Source organism: Cydia splendana, chromosome 9 (assembly GCF_910591565.1).
Source record: "Cydia splendana chromosome 9, ilCydSple1.2, whole genome shotgun sequence".
Classification (NCBI taxonomy): Eukaryota; Metazoa; Arthropoda; class Insecta; order Lepidoptera; family Tortricidae; genus Cydia; species Cydia splendana.
This window is the reverse complement of record NC_085968.1, coordinates 7,204,820-7,229,925: the sequence shown is the minus strand read 5'-3', so window position 1 is coordinate 7,229,925 and position 25,106 is coordinate 7,204,820. Positions and strand designations below refer to the sequence as shown.

Here is a 25,106-nt window from a genome sequence, read left to right as displayed (position 1 = left end):
ACATAAAAATTTTGCGACCTCTTTAACGATACGAACAGTTTGGTGCAACCGACCCTTAGACTTCCAACTGTCGAACGCGCCATGCGACGCACTATCGGGTTGTCGTAAGTACTGACCGGCTTGATGCGTGCGCGCGAGATGGCAGTCCGCCGGCAGCTCGAGCCCCTGGCGCTCGGCCCACGCGGCGAGCAGCGCCAGGCGCGCCGCCAGCGCCGCGCCCCAGCGCGCCGACACCGTGCCTGGCTCCGTCACCAGCTGCAAATTATATAACTCATTGTAAACCCGCTGAGTGGTGAAAAATGTTAACAGCTGAAATTAAACTATCGAAAATCATAACTGTTAAATATAAATACAGTATAATTTTACTGTTTTTAAGTCATCGTAGAAAAGGTATAATTCGCACTTCATAAGAATTCTTCGTCAAGCTTAGTTTAGTAGCTTCACGAACTCTGTATTTATTGGTCTCATGAAAAAAAGAAACATAGAAAAGTACGAATGATGAATGAATCTTTCAGTAGCTTTCATGCCCTTTCATGCACGACTAGTTGTTGTGTCCTTAGCCTCTTATTACGATTATGATGATGAAGATGATTACGGCACAATACCTGTATCCGTAAGACACTCGTTTTTGTCTGAACAAGTAGTTATGCTGCCTAAAGAAGGACTACCTGGCCGTCTGTGGCGTCTACAGTGATTATTTAAATATTAATTTGGTAATCACCTTGTTGAAGCACACGGCGTTGATGTAGTGGAAGAGGTGCGAGAACAGCTGTATGGTGAGCGCGGCGTTGACGCGGCAGCGGCGCAGCAGCACCATGGCGGCGGCCAGCGCCTGCAGCGTCGGCGCCGTGGCCTCGGTCGCGTCCGTCAGCAAGGGGTTCGTCAGCGTGCCCAAAGCCCGGGACAGCTCCTCTTGGAAGCATGACACTAGGTTGCTGGAAACAAAGATCACACGTAAAATTTTGGCGCGTAAAGTTAGTTTATAATCAAACTACCACGCTTTGTTCTGTCAAAGTCGGCGCAGATAAAGTAGCTCGTCCAAAAAGAACCCTTGAAAGCAACAAATACATAATAGTCAAGACTCGTAATAAAATTGTTTCTGCCGGTTATCTTTATAGAACACGTAGCACTCACGCATGAGAGTAATCAAATTTACACAACAACAAAAGACAAGAAATTTAATTAAATTTATTACGCAGCCTACTCGTAAAGGCAAAACCCATATATGTTATACTTATAACTGCAAACATGTGTGATCTACCGGTAAACCCAGAGTTAATTTATACCATTCATGTTAACGACAGACAGCCATCGATCGAGGCGGCAGGTGGACCGTCGTAAAATTCAATTTAACTAGCATAAAACCTGCGCTTGCCATAAAACCATAGAATAAAGAAGTAACGAAGAAAAGTAACTCAGTACATTGCTACACGGCTCACGTAAATCGCGTTATCTTCGCCGGTACCTCGAATGTCTTCGCGTTATTTTTAGATGGCGTTGTTATCAATAAATATCATAAATAATAGTGACATCTAGTGAGGTAGCAATGAATTACACCGTCAAGTAACCATATCTAAGAATTGATTTAATATTTTGACGCCTGCGCCACTTCAGTTTTGGTCAAGAGGTTTGAGTATTTGACTTGCAATTCTGAGTACTCGGGTTCGAGACCCAGCTCCGGTGGCACTTTTTTATTTTATTTTACATTATCCGAAAAATTTTAATCAAAAATTTTTTTTTAATGTATCATACAATTCATGAAGTAAACATTGTTACATCCATAAATGTCTCTGAAGAGACCCCTACATATTAAAAATTATAAAAAAATCAAAAACATCCTATAGGTATATGTAAAAAACATAATTAATAAAAATATCTTTGTATTTAACGCCATATATTTATAATGTGAGAGCGTTTGTTCTACAGTGTAATGTATAGTGGGAGATACCATGGTATCTGCCACTATACATTACATTTTGTATCTCAATGAGATACAAAAGATATACCTACAATACTCAAAAGTATGTTTTCCCGAAATGAAAGCAATAATAATCTTATGTTAATTTGTGCTCATATATCATATTAAAACAAGGAGTCCTTGGACCTAGAATATACTTACCGATAGGTATGTAATATGTTTCTCTCAAATAGTTAATATTAGTTGTTCCTGATTTATAGATTTTTCTTAGTGATGCAACGAATAATACTTATTACAAATAGAATCTAGATATTTACCTATCATTGAGATATGTTGAGATACAAACTTAAAATTGCAGTTGTCCCCTGGACACCAACCTCATTTTCCTTCACTTTAGTTTCGAAAAAAACTCCCTTATTTTAGTTGGGTTTTGTATGAAATATTTGACACAACCAAACTTATGTTTTGAATGCGTTGACTTAAAATTTAAACTCCCCTCTTGGTGCTAACGTCAGAAACTAGAATACCTACTCGTAACGCTATGGCTTTTCATGTAAAACTTTATTTAGGCTTATTCTGTTTATTTCATATTTTTACAGCCTACGCCAACACACTTACAAGAAATTAAAATTTTAAATTACAAAGAATACTTTTTAAACTACAAACACAACCCATACATTTTTAAAATTTGCTGCCTTTTTCTATTGACAATGTTGGTGTACCAGAGTATAAATGTGGCTTTCCATCAGAGAAGGGTCCTTATGGTTATGTACAATAAGGACCTTTTTATCAGAATTTCAGTTGGAATTTCAGATGGAAAAGACCTTATTGTGCTTGAACCATAAGGACCCTTCTGTGATGGAAAGCCACATATTACAAATTATAGTTACAGCAAATAGGATCCTGTTGTCAACTATCATTGAACACAGAACACAGTTGTGGCAATTCAGCAAATATAATGAAGGTGGGTAGACAAAAATAAAGCATGGATTGAAATAAGGATAAAATTTATTAATGGGTATTAATAACTAATTAAAAAAATTTCATTGCATCGATCTGCATCCATTGAAGCAGGAATTGACAATTTCATGTTTCTCCTCTTATTCCATATAAATTATATTTTGTCACTTCATTTTTTCAGATATAATACATTGTTGTTGTTGATTGTTCAACGGCACCCCGTAGGTGTGTAGGGCCTCCACAACATCCTTCCACGCTTTTGTGTCTCGAGCATCCATCTTGGCCTCGTTCCAGCTCAGTCAGATATAATACATTGACCAGTAGTAACTCTATCCATTGGTTAGCAGGCGTACGATGTTTAACGACATGTTTCCCCTTCTAAATTTAAAAAAATATTTCCAATTGTTCGCTTTTCGGGTGATAGGAGCTAGAATGGGAGCACCTGAAATCAAAAAAATAATTTGTTGTATACAAAAATATTTTAAAGATACAATTCTGACCAGGGACCGAATACCAGTATATTTTTCATACAAATTAACGGGTATTCAATTTCGGTATCACGGTTGTTTATGTATATTTTTGATTCCTGATTCTATTCACTATATTTTTGCATTTAATTTAGCTATCTTATCAATCACTATCCTTACCTAAACACTATTCTAAAATAAAAATAAAATACTGTGAATGCTATGTGATATTTTATTATTAGTTATACCGGATACCGGTAACGGTCCCTAATTTTTACAAATTTTTTTGGAAGGAAAGCAAGCATTCATCATAAAAATCATTATGTTTTCAAAATAAAGTCCGTAACTTGAGTGTTTAGAACTACATCTGTATTTTCTAAAAATTGTTACTTTTCAAAAAAAAAAAAACAACCTTACATTAAGACCTTTCTGTTGGTAAAACTAGATTATATTAACAACTTACATAGATTCAGTAAAATGTTACTGAGGATTATCTTACATGGTTTGAAATTAAGAACTGGAAAACTTATAGTTACAGAATAATTATACTCTTATTTTACTAATAACTGAGCAACCAATAGATTACATAACCAATAAATTCCGTTCACTAAAGTAAAACCAGCCATGAGTGATTTGCTTCATTATTTTCGACAGTAAATAATGTCAAAGCACCACTCAAGTTTACATAGGTACCTAACCGTGTTCACGGTCGTTAGTTCGGGATTGACAAGAGGTTAAAATAATAAGTTATATGTATAGAGCGTTGAATATGTTAAAATGTTTCAGTAGTTTACATTAAATAACCTTTAATAAACTTACCTGATGCATATTATTAATCCATTGCAGGCAATATTCATCACTGATTGGCAAACACCCTCTCCTCAGGTTTGTTTGACCTGCTTTAGTTTCATTCTGATGGTACTTCAGGAATCCACAGGAATTCAGTACCTATTGTGAACTACATTTCGAATAATATCAAATACCGAACCGAACTAAATTTAACACATGAAATAAAAAAAAATCATAATGATGTTATAATAAACATAAACAGACGCTACGCGGTAGGCGGCCGTCGACGACATGGTCCCGAGGGCCTATCGCGACCCACGTACGACATGTTGCCTCCCTGTCACACTTAAGTACGAATTTATAGCGACAGAGAGGCAACACGTCGAACGTGGTTCGCGGTAGGCCCTCTGACAGTTTATTTTTAATGTTGCCATTGATTTTTTTAGTCTCCCTAAATATATCTGTCATGTCATTATTGTTTCTGCTTCTTAATTGCACATGTTAATGGATCAAATAAAAAAATTATGTCCAAAAATACTTTTTAAATATAAATCTACTATAATGTTTGAATTTTAAAATACATGCCTAAAATTTCCAGTCGTTTTTTAAGAAGCAGCATTATAACAACACCCCGAAGTAGGGTACTGTTTTAATAGAATTACAACCCGTACTTGGTACAGTTTCTATTTACGCAGTTGGCTCCCTAGTGAACGTAATTGTAATTTAAATACATGCGTCCATTCTAGCAACAGCCTAAAAACTAAGTATATTTTTTGTAGAACATTTTATTAGAAATACAATAATACGAGGGGCGTTCAAAATATTCTCGGTATTGATATCTTACAACCTCTTCTAAAATTTCTTTCGTTACTGGCTGCTAAGGTTTATTCATTGACATTAAAAAAAAGTATGCTTCGAACCGAGATGTTCTTTTGTTTTTCTGCAATTGCTGAACAAACATGAACATCATGTGCGAATTGACAATGTTAACTAAATTAGAACATCAATGCTTCATAAGATTCTCGACAAAACAGGGTAAAAATAAAAAAAACCATAAAAGAGGAAATGGATTGTGTTTACCGTGAGTCTGCTCCTTTTTTATCTACCATTCAAAAGTGGTCAAGCGAATTTAAACGTGGAAGGGAAAGTATTGAAGATGACCCTAGACCTGGTCGGCCTGTAGTAGCTACTTCACAACAAAATATTGATAAAGTGGAAAAACTTACATTGGAAGATGGTCGAGTGAAGGTAAAATCTATAGCTCAAGTAACCAATCTTTCTATTGGTATCATACATGATATTATCCATGACCATCTTAATATGTCAAAAGTAAGTGCAAGATGGGTTCCGCGAATGCTGACTCGGCTTCAAAAAGACATGCGTGTAGCGTGTTGTTCCGATGTTATTGACCTGTGCGGTGAAAATCCTGATGAGGTGCTGCAAAGAATAGTTACTGGAGATGAAACCTGGGTTCATCATTATGACCCAGAGAGTAAACAAGAGTCCATGCAGTGGCACATTAAGGGTTCAGCTCATCCCAAGAAGTTCAAGGTCGTCCCTTCAGCTGGCAAGGTCATAGCCACGATATTTTGTGATTGTGAAGGAATATTACTAATCGATTATAAAGAAAAAGGTTTAAATATCACAGGACAGTACTACGCTAACATTCTACGTCAATTAAAGGATGCAATCAAAGAAAAGAGGCGAGGAAAGTTAACCAAAGGTGTTCTGCTTCTGCGTGACAACGCCCCCGTCCATACTGCTCATATTGCCAAGGCAGCTATTGTTGAATGTGGGTTTAAAACTGTTACTCAGCCACCGTATAATCCGGACTTAGCCCCCAGCGATTTCTTTTTGTTCCCCAATCTTAAAAAAAATCTGCGTGGATTTTTTTTTCTGAGGATGAAGCATTGAAGGCGGCAGTGGAGGAGCATTTTTACACCAAATATAAAAAATATTTTTATGAGGGATTAAAAAAAATAATTGATCGATCTTTTAAGTGGATGAACATAGGGGGGGAGTATATTGAAAAATAAAAATATAAAACTTTTCGTACTTGTTTGTTTTCATTCTCATACCGAGAATATTTTGAACACCCCTCGTACGTTGTTGTTATTTATATTAGCTAAGATATACTTAATTTATTTTACCGTGGTCATAATAAGAATTTGAAACGGAACGTTATGCGAACACAATCTTGATAATAAATTTGTGTGTATCTGAAATTCTGAACCACGCGGCGTTGCCAAATCGCAATGACCGCCAAACCACTGACTAGACAACGTCGCATCCTGTCGTTGCATTGTGTACCTACTCATTATTCGAGTTAGTGTAGTGTCAGGTTGCCATTTCAATGAACCAAAAAATAAATACATTGAACTAAATAATTTGTTCAAAATACTGTAATGGTTGATTTCTATAACTAAAATTCTTCAATTATGCAGAGTCTATGCGAAAACCCTACGACTCTTCTCCTTCCACACAGGCTCTAGTACCTAATGAAATGTTCAAATAGACTTTCCAGATTTGAAATTTGTAATGTAGGCAACATAAGCTGAGAAATTTAAACAATCCCATCCACATAAAATTAATTGTCGCCGTTGTGATTTTCAACCGTAGATGAACGGTGTCAAGTCATTTATTGTATGTTGTATGTGTTTTGGAAACTGTAAAAAAGAAGTTTGAAGTATAAAAATGTACTTTTTTAGCAATATTTATTTTTAATCGGAATCCGTGCCTGTATATAAATTTTAGGTTTCTCTTTTTTTTCGTCAATATGGCAACTTTGTTTAGCATACACTGGCACGCACTGGACGGCTACCGTGAAAATCGAAAATCGTCAATTGCGGGCATTTTTCTCTGTCACTCTAATTACGCCTTCATTGGAGTAAAAGAGAAAGATCCCCGCAATTTGCGAATTTCTGTTTTCGCGGTAGCCCCTCTGGTGTGCACCTTGCGCACGCGCCACCTACCGGAATACGACGTTCGTTATTTAGTCATTTAACTTACAAAAAAAGGTTCCATCAATTCAAGCTGATTCAAGTAGCCGACTGGTAAAAATTGCCTTAAATGATTTTCCAATTTTAGGTGTTATAAAGTGATAATTTTGTACGATTAAGTTTCATATTTATAAATATTACGAATTGGGTTATTTAAGTGAAACAATGTGGCGAATTCATCAATATTATTTTTCATGAGTGTATAGTAATGCCATCTATGCTTTGATTAGTCAAACATGTGAGTGTGACTATGGAGTTCCTTCTCTTTCTTTACTTATTACTTTATGATAAAACATACGTCTGCCTGTTCAATTACATTTCAGAGTGCTATATTAAACCCCTCCTAAGGTGGTTTAGTCCCCCGATTGTTGTAAACACAAAAGTAATATTTGTCGCAAAATTATGATAAACACCATAAAGATTAAATTTAAAAGTGGAAAAATTACTGTCTTGGGTGAGACTTGAACTCACGGCCTCTGACTTTCCACTTTTAAATTTATTCTAAGCTTAATAGCATCGTTAGCAGACGTTTCTGCTTGTTAAAAATTAAAACCATAAAGATTGTTATGAAATACTATTCAACGAACTTTTTATAAACAACGATGAAAACGCTAACAGTGTTGATACGAGAATTCAGTCGAAGTCACGCGAGCTTTGTCAGTGATATTTAATTTGAAGCAATGATGCAAGCATTTTCGTAATATTTTTTTAAGTACCAATCCGGAGATATTAACGTGTTTCTAGATAACCCAACTGTTAAATAACAAAGTCAGTTGGGTCAATACAAACAGTACAGTACTTAGTTACTTACTGAAAAGAAAACGAAATCTGTCAGTGAATTGTGTTTGACTCACAAGCATATCACTTATGCGAATGCACGTGAACAAAACGTAAGGCTTCTACTGCCTCGAAAATAAGCGTACCAGCGTCAGGCCTCACCTCCCGCCCTGGAGTGCACGATATGAGCGTGCACACTCGACGCCGACGCCGACTGCCATACGTTTGTTTTAACCAATGCATGGCGGTCGGCGTCAGCCGTGTCCGAGGCGTTATAGTACATACCTAAAGGCGTTTTGCACAGTGGCGGGCAGTAATTCCTGCGCCTGTGTGGAGAAGGACGATATGTGTCTGTCGCATTTGAGAAAGTGTAGGAGTTCGCTGGCGTTCGCCATCCAGAATGCTTGCGCGGCTGAGTCTGTACATCGTTCCTGTATGAAAAAAAAACGATACAATGTTACATCAACATCAAAGAACAGATGATACATAAGTAGACAGCGGTTAAAAAGCGATATCTTCAAATACCTAAAAAAGAATTAATAAATGTTCAATGCCATGTCAGCGCCATCTATTAAAGCTAATCTTAGTTCAGTTGTCCTTGAATTAATACCGGGTGAAAGATGAATTAGGTAATGTATTTTCGAAATCGGGTTTCCGTTTTTGTTATAACTTTCAAAATTACTCCCTTAATATAATTTCAGTTTGGAAGAACAATAGGGACCGTGCGCGTTAGAGGGTGTGCCATCTTGTGGCCTGAATCGGAAACATATGTGCAATTGTGCACATGTACATTGCCAAAGCAAGTGCTACCATCTACCGTTCTCGTCGGTAGGTTTCCTTGTGCATAGTAGGTTCTGCCATCTTGTGGGCTACATCGGAAGCATAAACGACACATTTACGCCTCGCGCCATCGATCTGACTGCTCCTATGCTGCCCCCTATAGTTCATGCACGGGGCCTATAGTAACAAGGGATATAAACGTTATTGTTTTATAGCTCTCTTACATTTTTCCTAATCATGATGAATAATTGAATAGTTGTAATTACCTGCACAGTGGCGTGTATGAGCGTGGCGACGTGGTGCAGGAACGCGGTGAGCTTGTGCGCGCGCTCGGTGGGCGTGAGCTCGGGCCGGTAGTGCGTCGACGCGCGGTACCTGGAACATTTATCATACAATTTATCCGAGCGGTGTTAATTACCCGTCTTCATTACTTACACTAAGATTCTTATCGTTTAATATCGTTAAACGGGTATACTTTGATGTAGACTGTGGTGGTTTGTGTCGACCACTTTAGGCGATTGAATACCTGTTCGTTTACGCTTTTAGCGCGTGCGGTTAGTGTTGCCGCGAAATAATAACGATCATGGTGCACGGACAATAATCCAGCGGCATGCTGGCGCTGCGCGTCAAGAGATAGTAGCTATTGACAGAAACTCATCAGCTACTTTCAAGGGTGATACAAATCCATCTATTTTTACATTTTTGTTCACGATTTCCAGTAGTTTGGTACGTTTATTTGTGTGTCGGTACCGACCTGGCACAGAGGTAGAGCGTGTAGACAGGCGCCAGCTTGAAGGCGGGCGCGTGCGGGTCGAGGCGCGTGATGACGGCGGCGAGGAACTGCGCCTGCCCCGCCTCGGGGAACTCGAGCACCGCCGGCAGGATGGCCTCTTGGCCAGGCCGCGCCGCGCTGCCCACTGTCGCACTCATCCTGTATACACAACAAATATTATTGCTGTTCTTATGATATGATAACACAGTGTAGATTTTATGTCGTTGTAATGAGTTTTAAACATGGTCAGTTAACTTCTGTACAGTCGGTCAGTCGCCATCAGATATATCGGAGCGGCCAAGGTGTTCACAATATCTGAACACGCACTCTAACGCCCTGACAATAGAGGCGTGTTCAGATATTTGTGAGCGCCTTAGCCGCTCCGATATATCTGATGGAGACTGTACTTCTATTTCAATAACATTATAAAAGTATTCCGAGCAAAATTATTGCTGAACAGCTACAGTTTACTCAAATTACGTAGTACCATAGGTAGGTACTACATCTCTATAAGATATATTTACGAAGACGCACCCCATTTTATGTAATTTATCATAATAGTATGGAATGAGATGATTTTATATTATATGTTAACGAATCTCTATTCATCATATTTCCTTAATTTAATACCTTTTATTATACGCAAATAAGATGAAGATAAATAAGAGGGGCCAATCGACTGCTACTTGTAGTTGTGTAAGTAGGGCCTTTTAAACGAATGAAATACGTACATAAGCATAAACGCCATAAACTAATAAGTAATTGGATAATTGCTTCCTGAATACTCTATGACTTCAGTACGTAAATATACGTACATGCTATCTAATGATTTTCCAATAAAAAATGGATTACACTTAAATACGTGTAAAGGAAAAACCCCAATAGCACCAATTTTTCAACAGCTTAATCCCGGACCGTTCGTCCAGACCGAGCTCAATTGAGTGGCCAATTAAAACGAGTCTCGCGATCCGCATCCGTAAACAAACTTCGTAAAATCGACATTTCAAAACGATTTGACTACCCATGCATAATAAAAATCATTTTTAGGTCAGTTATAACCATTTCTTTGAGGACATAAGTTTAATACATTTTGATTAATTCTCGGTTTGACTGAGAATAATACATTGACTTGTTTTTGGGAAACACACAACTATTCACACAAGTTTAAGTGTGCTCAGTAAATGTAGGGTACCTGTTGTCGTGTCCAGAGCCTCCGCTTTTCGCGCTGCAAATGCTTTTAGTCTCGACGTTCCCATCTAGATCGAAGGTGGTCTCGTAGTTGTCCTTATACTGCGAGTTGTTGGTTCTATTCTGCGAGTGGTCCTGGTCGTAGATGGAAGGCGTGTGGTCGTCGCGCAGGTAATCCTCCTTGGAGTCGTTGAGGTGCGACACGACGGAGTCGTTGTCGAGTTTGAGCGTGTTGTTGTTGTAGGGCGTGAGGGTGTCGTTGGCGTCGCGGTAGGGTGAATAGGCGCGGTCGGGGCTCATGGGGCGATACTCGTCGGCGTGCGGCGCGTCGTCCACGGACGTCGGCGACATGGCGCCGGACAGAGCGCGCCCGCCCTCTGGCGACCTAGCGCCACAACGTACACAAGCGATGTGGTGAGCAGGTGAAACGGGCATGCAAACATATTCGACAAGTAACAAAATAAACACGTCGGGGATGGCAAACGGCGGGTTGATAGTGTTCTAGTGTGATAGTAGTGTTAGGAAAATAGTGAAAGCGTTCTATTAGTATTCACGGTGGGGCAAAAAAAATAAAAAACAAACGTTTCACTACTTTCTTAAATGATTAATAAAAACATATAAAGTAGTCAAGAACGGGCAGATTAAACAGAACAATAATGTAGAAAGTGCATGAATGATTTTAAAAATTCTAGTTCATTTGAAGTAATTGATTGCGAACAAACGACATGTAACGATTACTAGGCCAACACTAATCACAACTACGAGAGACCGTGTGAAGTGATAGAGCGTTACTCACCTGTCGTATATGGAGCCGGAGCCGAAGTGTTGCGACTGGGAAAGGTTTCGGTTCAGGATGTTCTCTTGGTTCGGGTCCACGAATCGGAATGTCGACACTCGTCCGAATTTCAGTAAACAGCCGTGCTGTCAATACATAGAAATATTAATAGTACCCACTTACTAAAAAAATAATAAAGAAATAAGTATAAAATAAGTTACTGGCAAAAACATTTTTGTATCACACTTTTATTGCTGACTGTACTTCTTCTCATGTGCATGTTTGACTGTTGTTGAAATGAGACTTTACCAACTTTTTTTGTTTGTCCTATAATAACGCATGCTTAAAAAATGCATACACTCAAAAATTATTACACCCATTTTTGTCAGTCTGATAAACATAATAGCTAAACGACCTTGTTGCACTGATTTATTGTATCGTTGTCAGTGCTTTTAGTTTCCATTATTAACTAAGTTAGTGAAACCTAGCATTATTCATGACGGGACACAATATCCACCGCAAGGCTTTGTTAGCCTACTTATTCATATTTAATTGCATGGAAATCAGAGCTAAAATTTAATGCATAACATTTGCCTAGTTATTGTGTATGGCACTTGTTATTTCTAATGCGTCCCGGAAAATGGGGCAAATGAAATGGCAGCGCGCAATGGCCGGGAGGCAGGACATCAATAAATAGATGACGTTTCACGGCGCGCCCGCAGGCGGTCGTAACGACACAGTAATCGTTATGTGCATACTAAAAAATAATGGAATCACCCAATTTTATGTGGCGAATGTAACGTGTACGAAGGAATAATATCTAGGACACTCTAAAGGCAAAATACATACATACATATAATCACGCCTATTTCCCGGAAGGGTTGAAAGAGACCACGGATTTCCAAGTGCTACGATCCTGACATACCTCTTTCGCTTCCTTCACTTTCATAACATTCTTCATACACGATTCAGGATTTCCCCGATCTGATCAGAGAAAGTCCGCCGAGGTCTACCCTTTCCAACTCCCACTTCTACTTCTCCCTTATACACTCTCTTTGTTAGCCTTATTTCACTCATTATTTCCACGTGTCCAAACCATCTCAACATACCTTTCTCAATTCTCTAAACCTCTAAAGGCAAAATATTTGTTGAAATAAAAATAAAACGTTTGGAACACATTATTATTTTCAAAGCGGAACATTAAGTTCTTCCTCAATGTTTGTTAAAATCGTAATTTCTGAAGAATAAAATATACTTGAATTCCCACGAGATAAGTGAAGCATGTTTTTGTACGAGGGACTTGACACTGACAGAAAACTGTCTGGAATAGCAAACATCCTTCCTCACTAATTGGTTAATTGAGATGCTGTCGGCTTGAACAGGGCCTTGTTTATGCTACAAAGCTAAAATTTATGCCTGAGTGTTTTGTTGCTCTTAATTTGTTTTGAAATATTTTCCTTGTATTCAACTCGGAACTTTGAACTTGAAAAGCCATTGAGGGCCAAGTTTTACAAAATGATGTTCAAACTTCCACGCACGTGCGGCTACAGCTACACGTACAACACTTATTGTATCTACCTCTCGTAATAAGGCAACAACCTTCGATAACCCAGTTTAGGCGGCATCTATTTTAATGGTAAAAGAAAAATTATTTTATACAATCAATGAATTTTTGGAATCATGTAACGATGAATAATGTAATGTCCTTATTTATTTATTTAGCAATTGATATAAATAATGTACTTGAAATATGTAATAGGTATAATGTTGCATTAATTTTAATTTTTAAATGATATTAAGTTTTTAAATATTTTATTAATAATTGTTAGTGTGTACCTATAGTTTAGGCATACAATTTTTTTTGCATGCTTATTAATTATTATAGTTAAGTGTGTGACCTAATTTTACATTTGAAAGATGACCATGATAGATATGTATATATTTTATTAATAACATCCCAAAATAATTATCTTTTTGGATACGACCGAGGCAATCCACGCGATGCGAATACGGGTACCATTCATTCGGTTACCGGCAGGTGTGCTTAGTATGATCTTCTCTTTTTAATTTCAATATGAAATTCAACTCAATAACTACTCATAGTTGTCATTGAGTACACTTAAAGTAGTTGCAGAATTTATGGCTAGACTAGGTATAGCTGCCGCCTCGCCCGCCGCCATCACACAATACGGCTGTATCGAAGGCCCTTAAACCTTGAGCGCCGTTCCTTCGGCGACTCCACCTGGACATTCCGTTACCTGCAGCGGCAGCGAATGCGGTGCGATCGCGCGGCGCCCGTTGACATAGACGTGCGCGTCAGCGTGCAGCGGCGTCACCACGTAGCCGCCCGCCTCGCCCGCCGCCACCACGCAGTGCCGCGGCTGGATCGACGGCCCGTACAGTTGGAGCGCCGTGCCGTTGCCCGACCCCACCTAGGCACAAGGTTACGAGGAGAATGTAAGTTTTTTATAGCAATAATCACGGTATGGTGATCAACAGGTAATCATTGAGCGCTCAATGCTAACACATGTAAAAAAAATACTATGCACGTCTTAACGTGTGAAAAACACGCTCCTAGGCGCAATTAATGCAACGTTTAGTGTGCGTAACAGTGAGCAGTTCAGCACGTTTTCGGGCAAAAGGCACTTTGTTGGTTGCCACTTTATAGATATAAGACACAATTAGAAACTCCAGACGATGTTACTTCGTGCGTAAAACGCCGCAACGAAGTAAATCTCTCGTTGTGAATGGGCTTATAATCGTTGATCGAGCTTTTGATAAGGCGCAACGTCTACCAATGTAAATATATCACAGTGATAGCAAATAAACGAAGAGCCCACACCTGAGGGTAATTAAATTATACGCGCTTAAAATTATAAAAGTCCCACTTAACATTCTGACATTTCGTATAACATTTTAATTTTCAGCGCTATGACAATGGTGATATCAACAATAACACAATGAAAATTAGTCATCAATTTCATATTCATTTTACGCCAGTGGAAAAAATTAAGAATGCTAATCAAGCCCACTCCGAATAATACGAATATAGGTGAATAATAGACTCTGTGGTAGTAATTAGGAATGGTAGTACGTTTGTAAGCACACCACTAACAAGTTTTGAAATCTTTCCACACCTACGATAGGTTTTACGACTGTACTTTAAATATGTATGATGAGATTGATGCGTAGAATATTGAGTATGGATCACAAAATAACCAATTTATTTTGGTTTAATATTTAAATGGAATACACTGAAATTAGCATAATAATACGATTTATACGATATCAAAATAACACGTTCAGAATTAAACCATTACAACGTACTACATATGTGCCATGGTATTAACCTTGGTGTATCAGTTATTATATTATACCTACACAAAGTTAAGCTCAAATTAAATCTAAGTTTATGTACTAATATATATATATATACACGTCGCATCTGCAAAACAATACTGTTTCTGTGAATGGAAGCGCGTCTTCCGCCTGAGCGAAGAATTAACTCTAGTCTACACACAGTTCGCCTACACTACTCCCATTGAATTCTCATCAAAGGGCACCTCCTTCGCAGTTGTTACATTTAATACTATTTAACACGTAATTCTCTGATACGATTGACGGCGTAGGCTTCTAACATAATGAGAGTTCCAAAGATGCATATTTAACTAGTTAAACATAATGTATTTGTAGATTGTTGAACTTGTAGTGTGTTTACATGAATTATTTTCCACGAGCTCAGCGACATCTTATGTGCGCCCTACATTTGTTATATTACTATACTCATTTATATGCGTAGTCATGTTCTGTGTTAAGGTACCTAAAAGCATGTGTCATTACGGGTAACATTTGTTGAGATATAAGGTTTTCTCACATTATTTAACATCAACCTTGGACACACAAATAGCTGCAATGTAACGGAGTGTGAACCCCGAGCCTTCATATTATTGCCATTCGATCGACAGAAAGTATTCTATCTAAGAAAATGATATTAAACAGAGGCGTCCAATCGTCCAGCACTGATTGGATCACTCAACGAGTAAAAGACGTAGGTTGCAAACAGTTGATAGTAAGTATAAGTATACATTTGCTCTAAAAGTATCAGACGAGTGAACTCTATTTAAGATACACCGGTTATAAATGGTATATCCATTCAGATATTTCGATCGATGTTAAAAGTTCAAATTAGTAATTGACAGCGTCTATTTAAATTTGTCTAATCGTTATGTAAATAATGTATTTAACGTAGTACACTCTTTTGCGGTGTCTGATGCCCCAGTTCATTCTGTATAAATTAGATCAGTATCTTATTATTCCGTTGTATACCTACTTACGAGTACATGCTTAAAGTTTACGACTGCGCCAAGATTTAATTATCTTAAATGGCACGAATGCTTAATTGGATTGTTTACTTTCGTTTATGATCGGCATAAAACCAATATCAATTAAATTAATTAATGGCGTCATTTTGAAAGGTTTATTGAAAAGACAAATACGCGTATCTAAACGCTCGCCCACAATCAAAAGTCAGCACTATTTCCCAGAAACCAACGACATGTGTCACACGCTGCTCACACGACGGTATTGTCATTGCCACCACATTAATACTCGCATTAGGAAAGTATCAGACTCAACAATTACGAGTGGCCTTAACACAAATTACGGGTGTCCCTAATTTGGTTGAACTCTGCATCTACGTCATATTTTCATACGTACGTTCATAATACGTCTATTGACGAATATTGAGGGTGACAGACGTATAATTGAAGTCTACAATTTTAACTAGACAGTAGATGTTAAATCCCAGTATGTTATTGGCAGATAAGGCAAGGAAACTACAACGATTATGCTCACATAATAAAATACCTAGCTTACCTATTGTTTATCTTTTAGTCGCGCAGTCGATCTGTCAATAACTGAATATTCTAAATAGAAGATACCAGGTAGAGCAGTGAATTTTAGATGCAGCACGCTGCATTGGCTCACATCTTGATGCGGTCTTTTTGCGCCGCCGCCGGTTGTAAATAGCAAGTAATAAACACTTTATTGTACGAAACAAGGATAGGTTAACAGCAGATATACCTATAATTGAAGGTACTAAGGACGAATATATTATAAGAGAGTGTTGTTACCTCGAGCATGTCGCCGGTGATGCGCACTCGGCGGCCGTTCTCGAGCGCGGTGCCGTCGGGCGCCACCTCGACGAGCACGGGCTCGCAGCCGGGCCGCGCGCTGCTGCCGCCCGCGCCGCAGCCCGCCCCGCAGCCGGCGGTCTTCTTCTTGCGCCGTCGCGGCTGCGACTCCGCCGGCCGCCGCCGCACGTGGAACATGATGGAGCCTGGAAAACGACCTATCTTCAGTAAGCATGTAAGGTTAATGACATTCAAGTTTCAGAAAATTATCATAAGGAGTTCGGGAAATTTACACAGGAGTAAAAGGAAGTTTTAATTTTTCCACATGGAGAAATAAGGAAAAACATCGCTATTTTTGAAACATTCCGTCTACAATCGGCACATCAGTATTTATATAGATACTGATAGAACGCAGGTGTAGTACCGATTCATCAAACATAACATGAATTGAAATGAGCGAATAAGTATAATACAGTCCGCTGCTGAGAAACGCCCCTTTAGTTAATTTTATTCGTGCCGGCATCCGTGAATAATGTTGCAACGGATGCGAGATAGGCCTCGGTAGTCTTGTAGACTTGAGCAAATTAGCTTTCTTACTACTGCTGTACACGCTAAAAGCCTTGAGTCTTAACTTACGAGGTTTAACTTACGGCGCTAGAATGAATATTAATAAAGAATGTAGAATTAAGGGTGTAGAGAAATGTGTATGAGTGGAGTGGAGGAGCACTGAAGTGAAATTAAAACGATACAGTCAAAATGCCAATAGAAGTATCGCTATCTAGGCCTTGCATGAGGTAGGTATTTGAGAATGTTACCGTATTTTTATTGGTGAAGTTTGTAAGATTTTTATAATCGATAGAGCGTCTTCGACTGGAACTAATAAGCGTGTAGTATGTATTAAGTTGAGCAGCCGATACTTAGACCTGAGTCCGCTTTCAATCATTGGTCACAATGTATAAATTTGCAATTTAGGACCACAAGTACGAGTAAACAGTCACATGTGTGTATGTTTGTTTAATTCCATTATTATATTGTACAGTTCAACAAAATAGTAGTTAGAGAGGAGAGAGTAGCTCGCTCGTCGTCCCACCTATCTTTCGATTTTGGCAGAATACCGTGAAAACTAGTTTTACCTATAAAGTAAGATTAATTTTGTAAAACTAGTTCGGCGAATCGGAAAACTAGTTTTAACTAGGGAAAAACTTTTCACTAAAAACGGGTTGTTACGGTGACACATACACCGCAACTAACTCCCTTTACGTACGGCAATATGAACTCTAAAGCGAAGTTCAGTGTAGAGGTTAAAATGTAGCAAGGTACAAAATTACGCTAAATGTCAAATTTTAACTGGTCCCATTTAGGCGACAAAGTAGCGGAAGATTTCATTTGCAGAGCCTTAATTAAAGTAAGTTAATTACAGCATGCGAGTGGCTCCTTCGTGTAAGGAACTATTTAGTGCATAACATAAGTGACGTTAATTGCTTGCCGACCCCCGCTACTCGCCGCGCCGAAGATAAAACGAATTTGGTACAGGCGGTATTGACCGCTTTATTGTACGTATCATTAGCGAGGTTATTGAATATAATATATAATCAATAAACAAATGACTCAGTTTATTCAACTGCTGCGACGAATGAATCAATTTACTTTTATCATATGGAAACCTTTTAGCACTCGTGACCGAAAGAATAGCATTTGCGTCCTCGAAAAGGCATTGCCATATTTGTCATGTTCAGCAGTAAGTGTTAGGGCACATACTCGTATTAGAGACGCGTTCCATTTAGTGGTATCTGAGTGTGGGTCTGAGAGCACTCGACCCCGCGGGGGGCGGGGCGGGGTCAGGTAGACAAGCGCGCCTCTAGTGTCAACATCATTAGCGTCTACAGTGCTGTCGCCCGACCTACTGCTGCTACGAATACGAGAGCTACGGGCTACGACATTCCGTAGACTAATTTGTTGTAGCGCTGAAACGTTAATTTGCTACGAACTGGGTGCAGCACCAGCGGGCGTAGTAGCCGTGACACACTAACCGTTTCCCCGCTTTCGTAGAATTTACATAATTTTCCAAACGGCGGAGTTTAAAGAGACTTCCTTCTACTTAGTTAGTCTACGTTGTGGGCGTAAACAACTTGAGAAAAGTATATTCCATTCGTTTGAATGTTAAGTAAATATTTATTTGACACAGGAATCGTCTCCAGATTTTAAACATGTGATAACTAAATATCAGTTATCACAGTCGCACCAATACCTCTCGCACTAATAAACGACTTCTCGATCTTCGGTTTCTTTCGTATATAGCATCTTTCGCGATAATCTCAAAAACTACTAAACGGATTTTCATGCGGTTTTCACTTATCAATAGAGTGATTCTTGAGGAAGGTTTAGGTGTATAATTTGTTAACCCGTGTGAAGCCGGGGCGGGTCGCTAGTGATTGATATATACCTAGTTGTGTTTAGACGTGAGAAGATTCTACTTTAAGGCACTACATTTGTATGGAGTAGCGGTCGTCGCCTTTTCCTCTTAACTGACAACATAATATAACAATAACAAGCACGAAGTTTATCGGTATATAAGGGCATAAATTATTCAAGAGTTTTATATATAATCTCATCCAAATTGATCAATGCCCTAGCAATCGGAAACTTCGTGCAGGTGATCAGTGAGGTGAAAGACAAACATATTAGGGCGGTGTTGGACCGTTGACTTGTAAAGTTCGTATAGGCTAATTACCTACGTTTGATAGCTTTGAACGGAGTTTGACATTTTATCTGGCGACGAAAATGCGTTTTGAAGTCTATCTTGAATGCCTACGATATTTAATTTTCTTTTATCGCTCTTTTAAGTTAGTAAATGTAATTGAAATTTAAATTCACATTAAGAATTCTAATATTAAAAATGTTTTAAACTTCGAGAACTTTAAATTAAAACTCGCAGCAGGTCAGCAACTTTGTGAATATTACCGAAATATCGCGAACATATAAAAAAATATACGTAAATACCGTGAATTCAATAGTAGTATTACTTATTACAACTTTAGAAGAGTCATGTAATAAAAATGTTAGATCTGACCTAACCTAACTGGGTATATGTATAAAAGCTATAGCAACCTGGTAGTTGTATGTTGGGCGGTTGAAAATAAACCTCGAAAGCATGAGAAAGGACGGGTCACGCGAAATCTCCTGATCTCATTTTCAATCTAATTCGGCGGCGGCGAATCAATCATAACATTCATAACAGCAAACAGAGCCGCTGATGTGCTGATCGATCCAACGAACAAAAGCGATCAGCCATTATTAATTGACAACTCATCGAAATAACGGCGCTTCCTACACCTATTAATGTTTCGCCGAGAAAATACAATAAAAGTATTATTTCTACAACTTTTTCATGTATGCCTCACTTATATGAGTTATATGTAATATCGTGACCGCAAACCTAGTTAAATATGCGCACCAATTCCGGCGCTTGTAGCGACAAACAAAGTACCGGTGTACGCTGAGAGCGCGTACAAAGGTAAACCATAACAACAAATGTTGTGGAATATTTACTATGTGCGATTTAGTACACGGGAAGGAGTTTTGTTCGCAAGTTTGTCAGCTGTCGCCAAGTCCGTTTGACAGCATTCTAAATAGCTTTCCTAATAGCCGCAAGTCGGGTTCCACATGGAGGCAAAATCAATAAGCAACTTGCAGTCATTCAAACATAAATTATTTATGAAGACTTCACCCCACGTCGAGTGGGATCACGCCAATATTAATTGTCCGTTGTTAGTGTTGTTACACTGTTTTGATTAATTATTAATTACCTATGTATTAAGGTGATACCTACAATGTCACGTAAATTAAAAAGTATTAAAGTATTTAAATCGGACTGTGACATTCCATTACACTGCCAACACTTTCGTGTGATCAATGTGATTCAAAATGAAAACTGCTGAGCTAATAGGTTAAAAAAGCGATATTTATCGCGCGAAGTAAGAAAAATAATAAAAGCGTAGTACGTAACCCTCCCATGTAGAAGTTTGGCTGACAAAGGTCTCGGGTCGTGGAGTGCCTTTTGTGATATGCTGGAGCAACACAAAATAAATATATATACGTTCAAAGCTCCTCAGCTTTTCAACAGTCAATCAATTTGGAAGACTTGTCTTTATAAAGCTGCATGGTTCCGTGATGCTGATGACATTACCTACAATTAAAATGCTAAAGATGTATGTGTGCGAATGCGAAAGCGACACAAGTCATAAAATTGAATTACCAAGAACAATTTCCTTTTTTCCGTTTCGAAGTCTGGAACTAAAAGATCTGTTCATCAACATTTTTGAGGAACAGCGATCTCTTTGTCGAAGTCATACTGGATTACTGCTGCGGCGGTTGGTAGTTTTCCCACGTGGTTCCAATGCGGCGATCCAAATGAAACTGAATTCAATACTACCGCTACTTCATAGCACTAGACGCTCATAAGCAATGCAATAATGTTTTAAGGTAAAGGCACCTGCTCAGTTTTCTGTCTACGAATCTAGCTAGTTGGATGCGGGCCAACTTTATTATTATGATGGACGGTAGAGGGAAATTCAATTAACGTTCCTTTCTGACTTGAAAAGTGTTTCTATCAATTACAACTGCAATATTTCCAAGCTTTTTAGACAAAAGAAACATTGCAGAGCTTCTCCTTAAGCAAGTGTTGTATCAGTAATTAAGTAGCAGAAGGTATCGATGGTATCCGCCCCTATGAAGGGGATAAAAGTTTAACGAAACCATTGTGCAAGCACTAATGGAGGACTCTTTAATGAAGTGCAACGGGGCCACTGTTCAAGTGTTCAACAATACGAGAGTCATAACTGCCTCAAGTTTGTTTCCACTTTATGTTCCGTTTTGAAGTGAATATATTTATTAATGTATATTGTATAATCTGTCCGAAGCATTTAACAAAATGTAATCAATCGGTTTAGATTCCGAATATGAAAAAGTCTCAATCATTGACTGATATTTTGATTAAGAAAGCGCTGAAAAGTTACAATCAAATGCACTTCCCCAAAGTTCTGTAAGGTTCTAAATTGCCTTCATTAATCTACAAAACTGTGTTAATGGTAACTACTACGGGATCGCAGTGACAAGGGAAGAAGTCCGTTATTTAGTTTGGGCACGGTCTCGCTGTACAAACACTATTGAGCGGGTCGAAAGCCAAGCTCGACGCTGATATTGTTCGAGTAACAAAGTCTTTACCCTCGATCGTCTACTAAATTATACACTAACTAAATGGTTCAGTAGGTCATTCAGGTTTCCTAGCTAGCTGCAGTCGTGAAATCTAAAGTATTCTTTTATGTTTTTTGCTGTTTTATCTAGAACACTATAAAGTGGACACAACTACACATAAAGGTTTTCGCATAATTAATCAACACTACGCCAAGCACAGGTTGAGCGGAGATAGGTGCGGCATGGCGTCCCGCATGCATAAACAAACTTTTCACTTCTCATGCTCAAAAAGTGCACCTTTATGTCGTGCGTAGACGACATAAAATCGCATTTTATGCTCTAGAGCATAAAAGTAAAATTTTCTTCTAAGACTAAGGTAATCGGTCTCAACAGCCAAACAGTTAAAACATATTGCACAATTTTACTGAGCAATAAAATTGTGTAGATGACAAAACTTGTTATATTATTTTATTTTTGCTACAAATCCGAAATTACAAATTAGAAATCCGTATTTTCTGTCATTAAATTTAGTAAATCACATAAAATAGGAGTCGATTATCGTTCAAAAATGCTCCGAAATGTTTGACTTGGCAGAAAACCAAGCGTCTGAAACTCTGATCACATGTTGAAAAAAAAAAACTTAAAAAGTTAGTTGGCGGGAATTGGTTATGTATTATGTTCTTTCGCTTTACGACAATTTTGTGGTGTAAATTGCCGTGAAAAATATAATTTCATTTTCCTCGCAATCGAAGTGAAAAGCAGAGTGTACAAACAAGGGCATAAATGTCCATTTTTACCCTCGTCTACTATTTTGGTCTTCGCTTCGCTCAGACCAAAAAATTGCCTCGGGTAAAAATGGGTCACTTTATGCCCTTGTTGTACAATCTACTATTGTGGTTTTCGTTTACTTGCAGTAATGAACACTAGTGGTCGGGCGACGCGGTGCCGCGCCCGACGCCCGCCCGTCTTGCGCCGGTACACCCGACGGTACTGTCGCGTGCCTGCGTGACTTATACGCGTAATTACCCCACCTGTGGCTCCACAAACACCGCGACATTTCATAAACCGTCGATACCATCAAATTAAAATTGTCTTTCAATTTACATTCTCCTTGACCCGAAACGAACATGAAAACGAGTATATACTCGTAAGCATGTATCCAATGTGTAATAAGTAGGGATTTCACGAACGAAGCGAACGGACACCGCAGCCTATGGACGCTTACAATTTCAAAGGTGTTATAATCGGCCTTTCTCCGACAATCAACCTCTTCCGGTTGATGTTATGATGAAGATGAACAATCTAACGGCTATGCGGATTGTGTGCCTTTAAGACTACTTGAAAAGTTCATGAAGATTCGCCGTGTTTACCAGTTATAACTTAATGGATGGACCTTTATAAAGACTAACCCAACTATTCATAAAACTTTACGGGCCTGATTTAAATTACGTTTTATCCCTTTCTTTCAAATACATAAGTCAAAATGACAGATGAAGACAAACGATTCATAGCTAATTCAGGCCAGTATCGCGTTTATGAATAACGCCATAAGTATTTTAACGTTTAGTACTGTATTGATTTTCATGGCAGGAACGCTGATGATAATAACGAGGAATACGAACGATGCGATCTGCATACACATTGGCTCGCGACCTGAACTGAAAGTAGGCCGAGAATAACAAAATTCCACAACGATAAGCAAGTTTTGTCCATTGTCCTCCTCTGATGGTTTTAATATTTCATGAACTATGAATGAATGAATGAAATATTTGATGAACCATGAACACTGAACATGAATAAATACGTGTATAGGTGCACTCAACTTCAAAATCGAACAGGAAAATGCTTTCAGAATAACTGTCACAACTTTATTTTGTAGAACCGTTGCACAAAAACAAACTGTTTATTTCAGAAGTTTAACCTATTCTGATATTTTATGCGGACCACTAAGGCTTTGCCTGTTCTGCAAAGGAGAGGCAACAATGACGGTAGATCAGACTTTAAATTAAGTTATTAGAAAGTTGAGTTTTGCGTTACAAAAAAAGTTCTAGACTTCGACATTCTCAGTAAAACCATTATCTGTCTTGTAATGGAAGAGAAAAGTACCTTTAAAAAACTGCCTTTTGCAACAATCGAATTGGATTTTACCACTACTTTAAGAGTGTCCACATTTCTTTGTCTATACACTTATACAGTTCATGTATGTTTCAGACACTTATAAACTAAAAGTGACAGATAATCAACATCCATTCAGTTCGAAATAAATAAAACAATATAAGACATTGGGTATTGAACATCCATTCAATCATAAAAACGTGGGAAACGTTTCCCGTACCGTACCAGAAGCACAGAATAAATAATAGTACTAGGTACAGAAGACTCACTCTCTAACAAAACGCGTCTGTGACGATCAGGACAGATATGGCCGCTAGGTGGCGACAGCGCCACGCGCGGCTTATGGCTAGCCACCAAAATTGGTGTGGGACGGATGTACCTACTTTTGCCTACCTGTAGCAAAGTGACGAAATCGCGGAATGAGCCACGCCTGCCAGAAGTACACAACACGAGTCCGATAGCGATCTTAAACGTCAGTCCGCATTACACACAACATGATCAGGGGCCGACGGGGTATAAGGGAAAACCTCTATTCAGAAAGGTCATGTCTATCACAGTACACTTGATAACTATACTTGTCAAAGGTCCTCTTCCCCATGGATGTCATAACAAAGAGTAGTAGTCCAATTTTAGCTATTCGATCTGTTTCCGATATGACACTGAACTGTCAGTGTCAAAAGGTCAAAAGTAACGTTTTTATCGGATCATATCGGAAACAGATCGAATAACTATAACTCGAATACCTACCTCTTTTTTTGACGTTCCGATATAGTCTGACGAAAATAAAAGAGCTTATCTACATTTAATTATTTTGATAAAATTGCACTTTATGAAAAAAAAAAAATACAATTAAACTAATAATCGTGAAACATTTTCGTCCATGCAGCCTTTAATTAAATATTTTATCATGCTACGGGCTGCAAGCGTAGCTTAGTATGATAGCGTGAAGTATCCATGAGTTTATTCGTTTTTTTTCGTTTCATCATCACAGGCTTATTAATTTATGCGACCGGCATTTCTTTTTTTATTCGAATACTACAAAACAACACAAGTAAATTTTTGGTCCGGATTTTTTAGACTGTAAAGTTTTCTTGCCAGAGGCTATTAAGTCTTAGGATGCATAAGAATACTTCATCAATGCACACAGTATAAGGCACGCAGGGAGGGGAGCCATAGTAAATGCCTGTTTAGAATTAAGTAGACCATGTCGAATGGGTTGACAACAGCAGGCACACTTGCAC

The 25,106-nt window shown here is 38.5% G+C and overlaps 1 protein-coding gene across 2 annotated transcripts in view; it reads right to left on the bottom strand.

The window, feature by feature from the left end:
• LOC134793473 (afadin) overlaps positions 1 to 25,106 on the bottom strand; it is a 125,755-nt gene that overhangs the window by 24,301 nt on the left and 76,348 nt on the right. For both annotated transcript variants that reach the window (XM_063765056.1, XM_063765057.1), the window contains exons 10-18: positions 16,558 to 16,763; positions 13,684 to 13,857; positions 11,447 to 11,571; positions 10,655 to 11,035; positions 9,445 to 9,621; positions 8,957 to 9,065; positions 8,196 to 8,341; positions 722 to 935; positions 117 to 255 (exon numbers count right to left, since the gene is read on the bottom strand). In XM_063765056.1, coding sequence (XP_063621126.1) covers positions 117 to 255; positions 722 to 935; positions 8,196 to 8,341; positions 8,957 to 9,065; positions 9,445 to 9,621; positions 10,655 to 11,035; positions 11,447 to 11,571; positions 13,684 to 13,857; positions 16,558 to 16,763 — 1,671 coding nt within the window. The remainder of the gene's footprint in view (positions 1 to 116; positions 256 to 721; positions 936 to 8,195; positions 8,342 to 8,956; positions 9,066 to 9,444; positions 9,622 to 10,654; positions 11,036 to 11,446; positions 11,572 to 13,683; positions 13,858 to 16,557; positions 16,764 to 25,106) is intronic.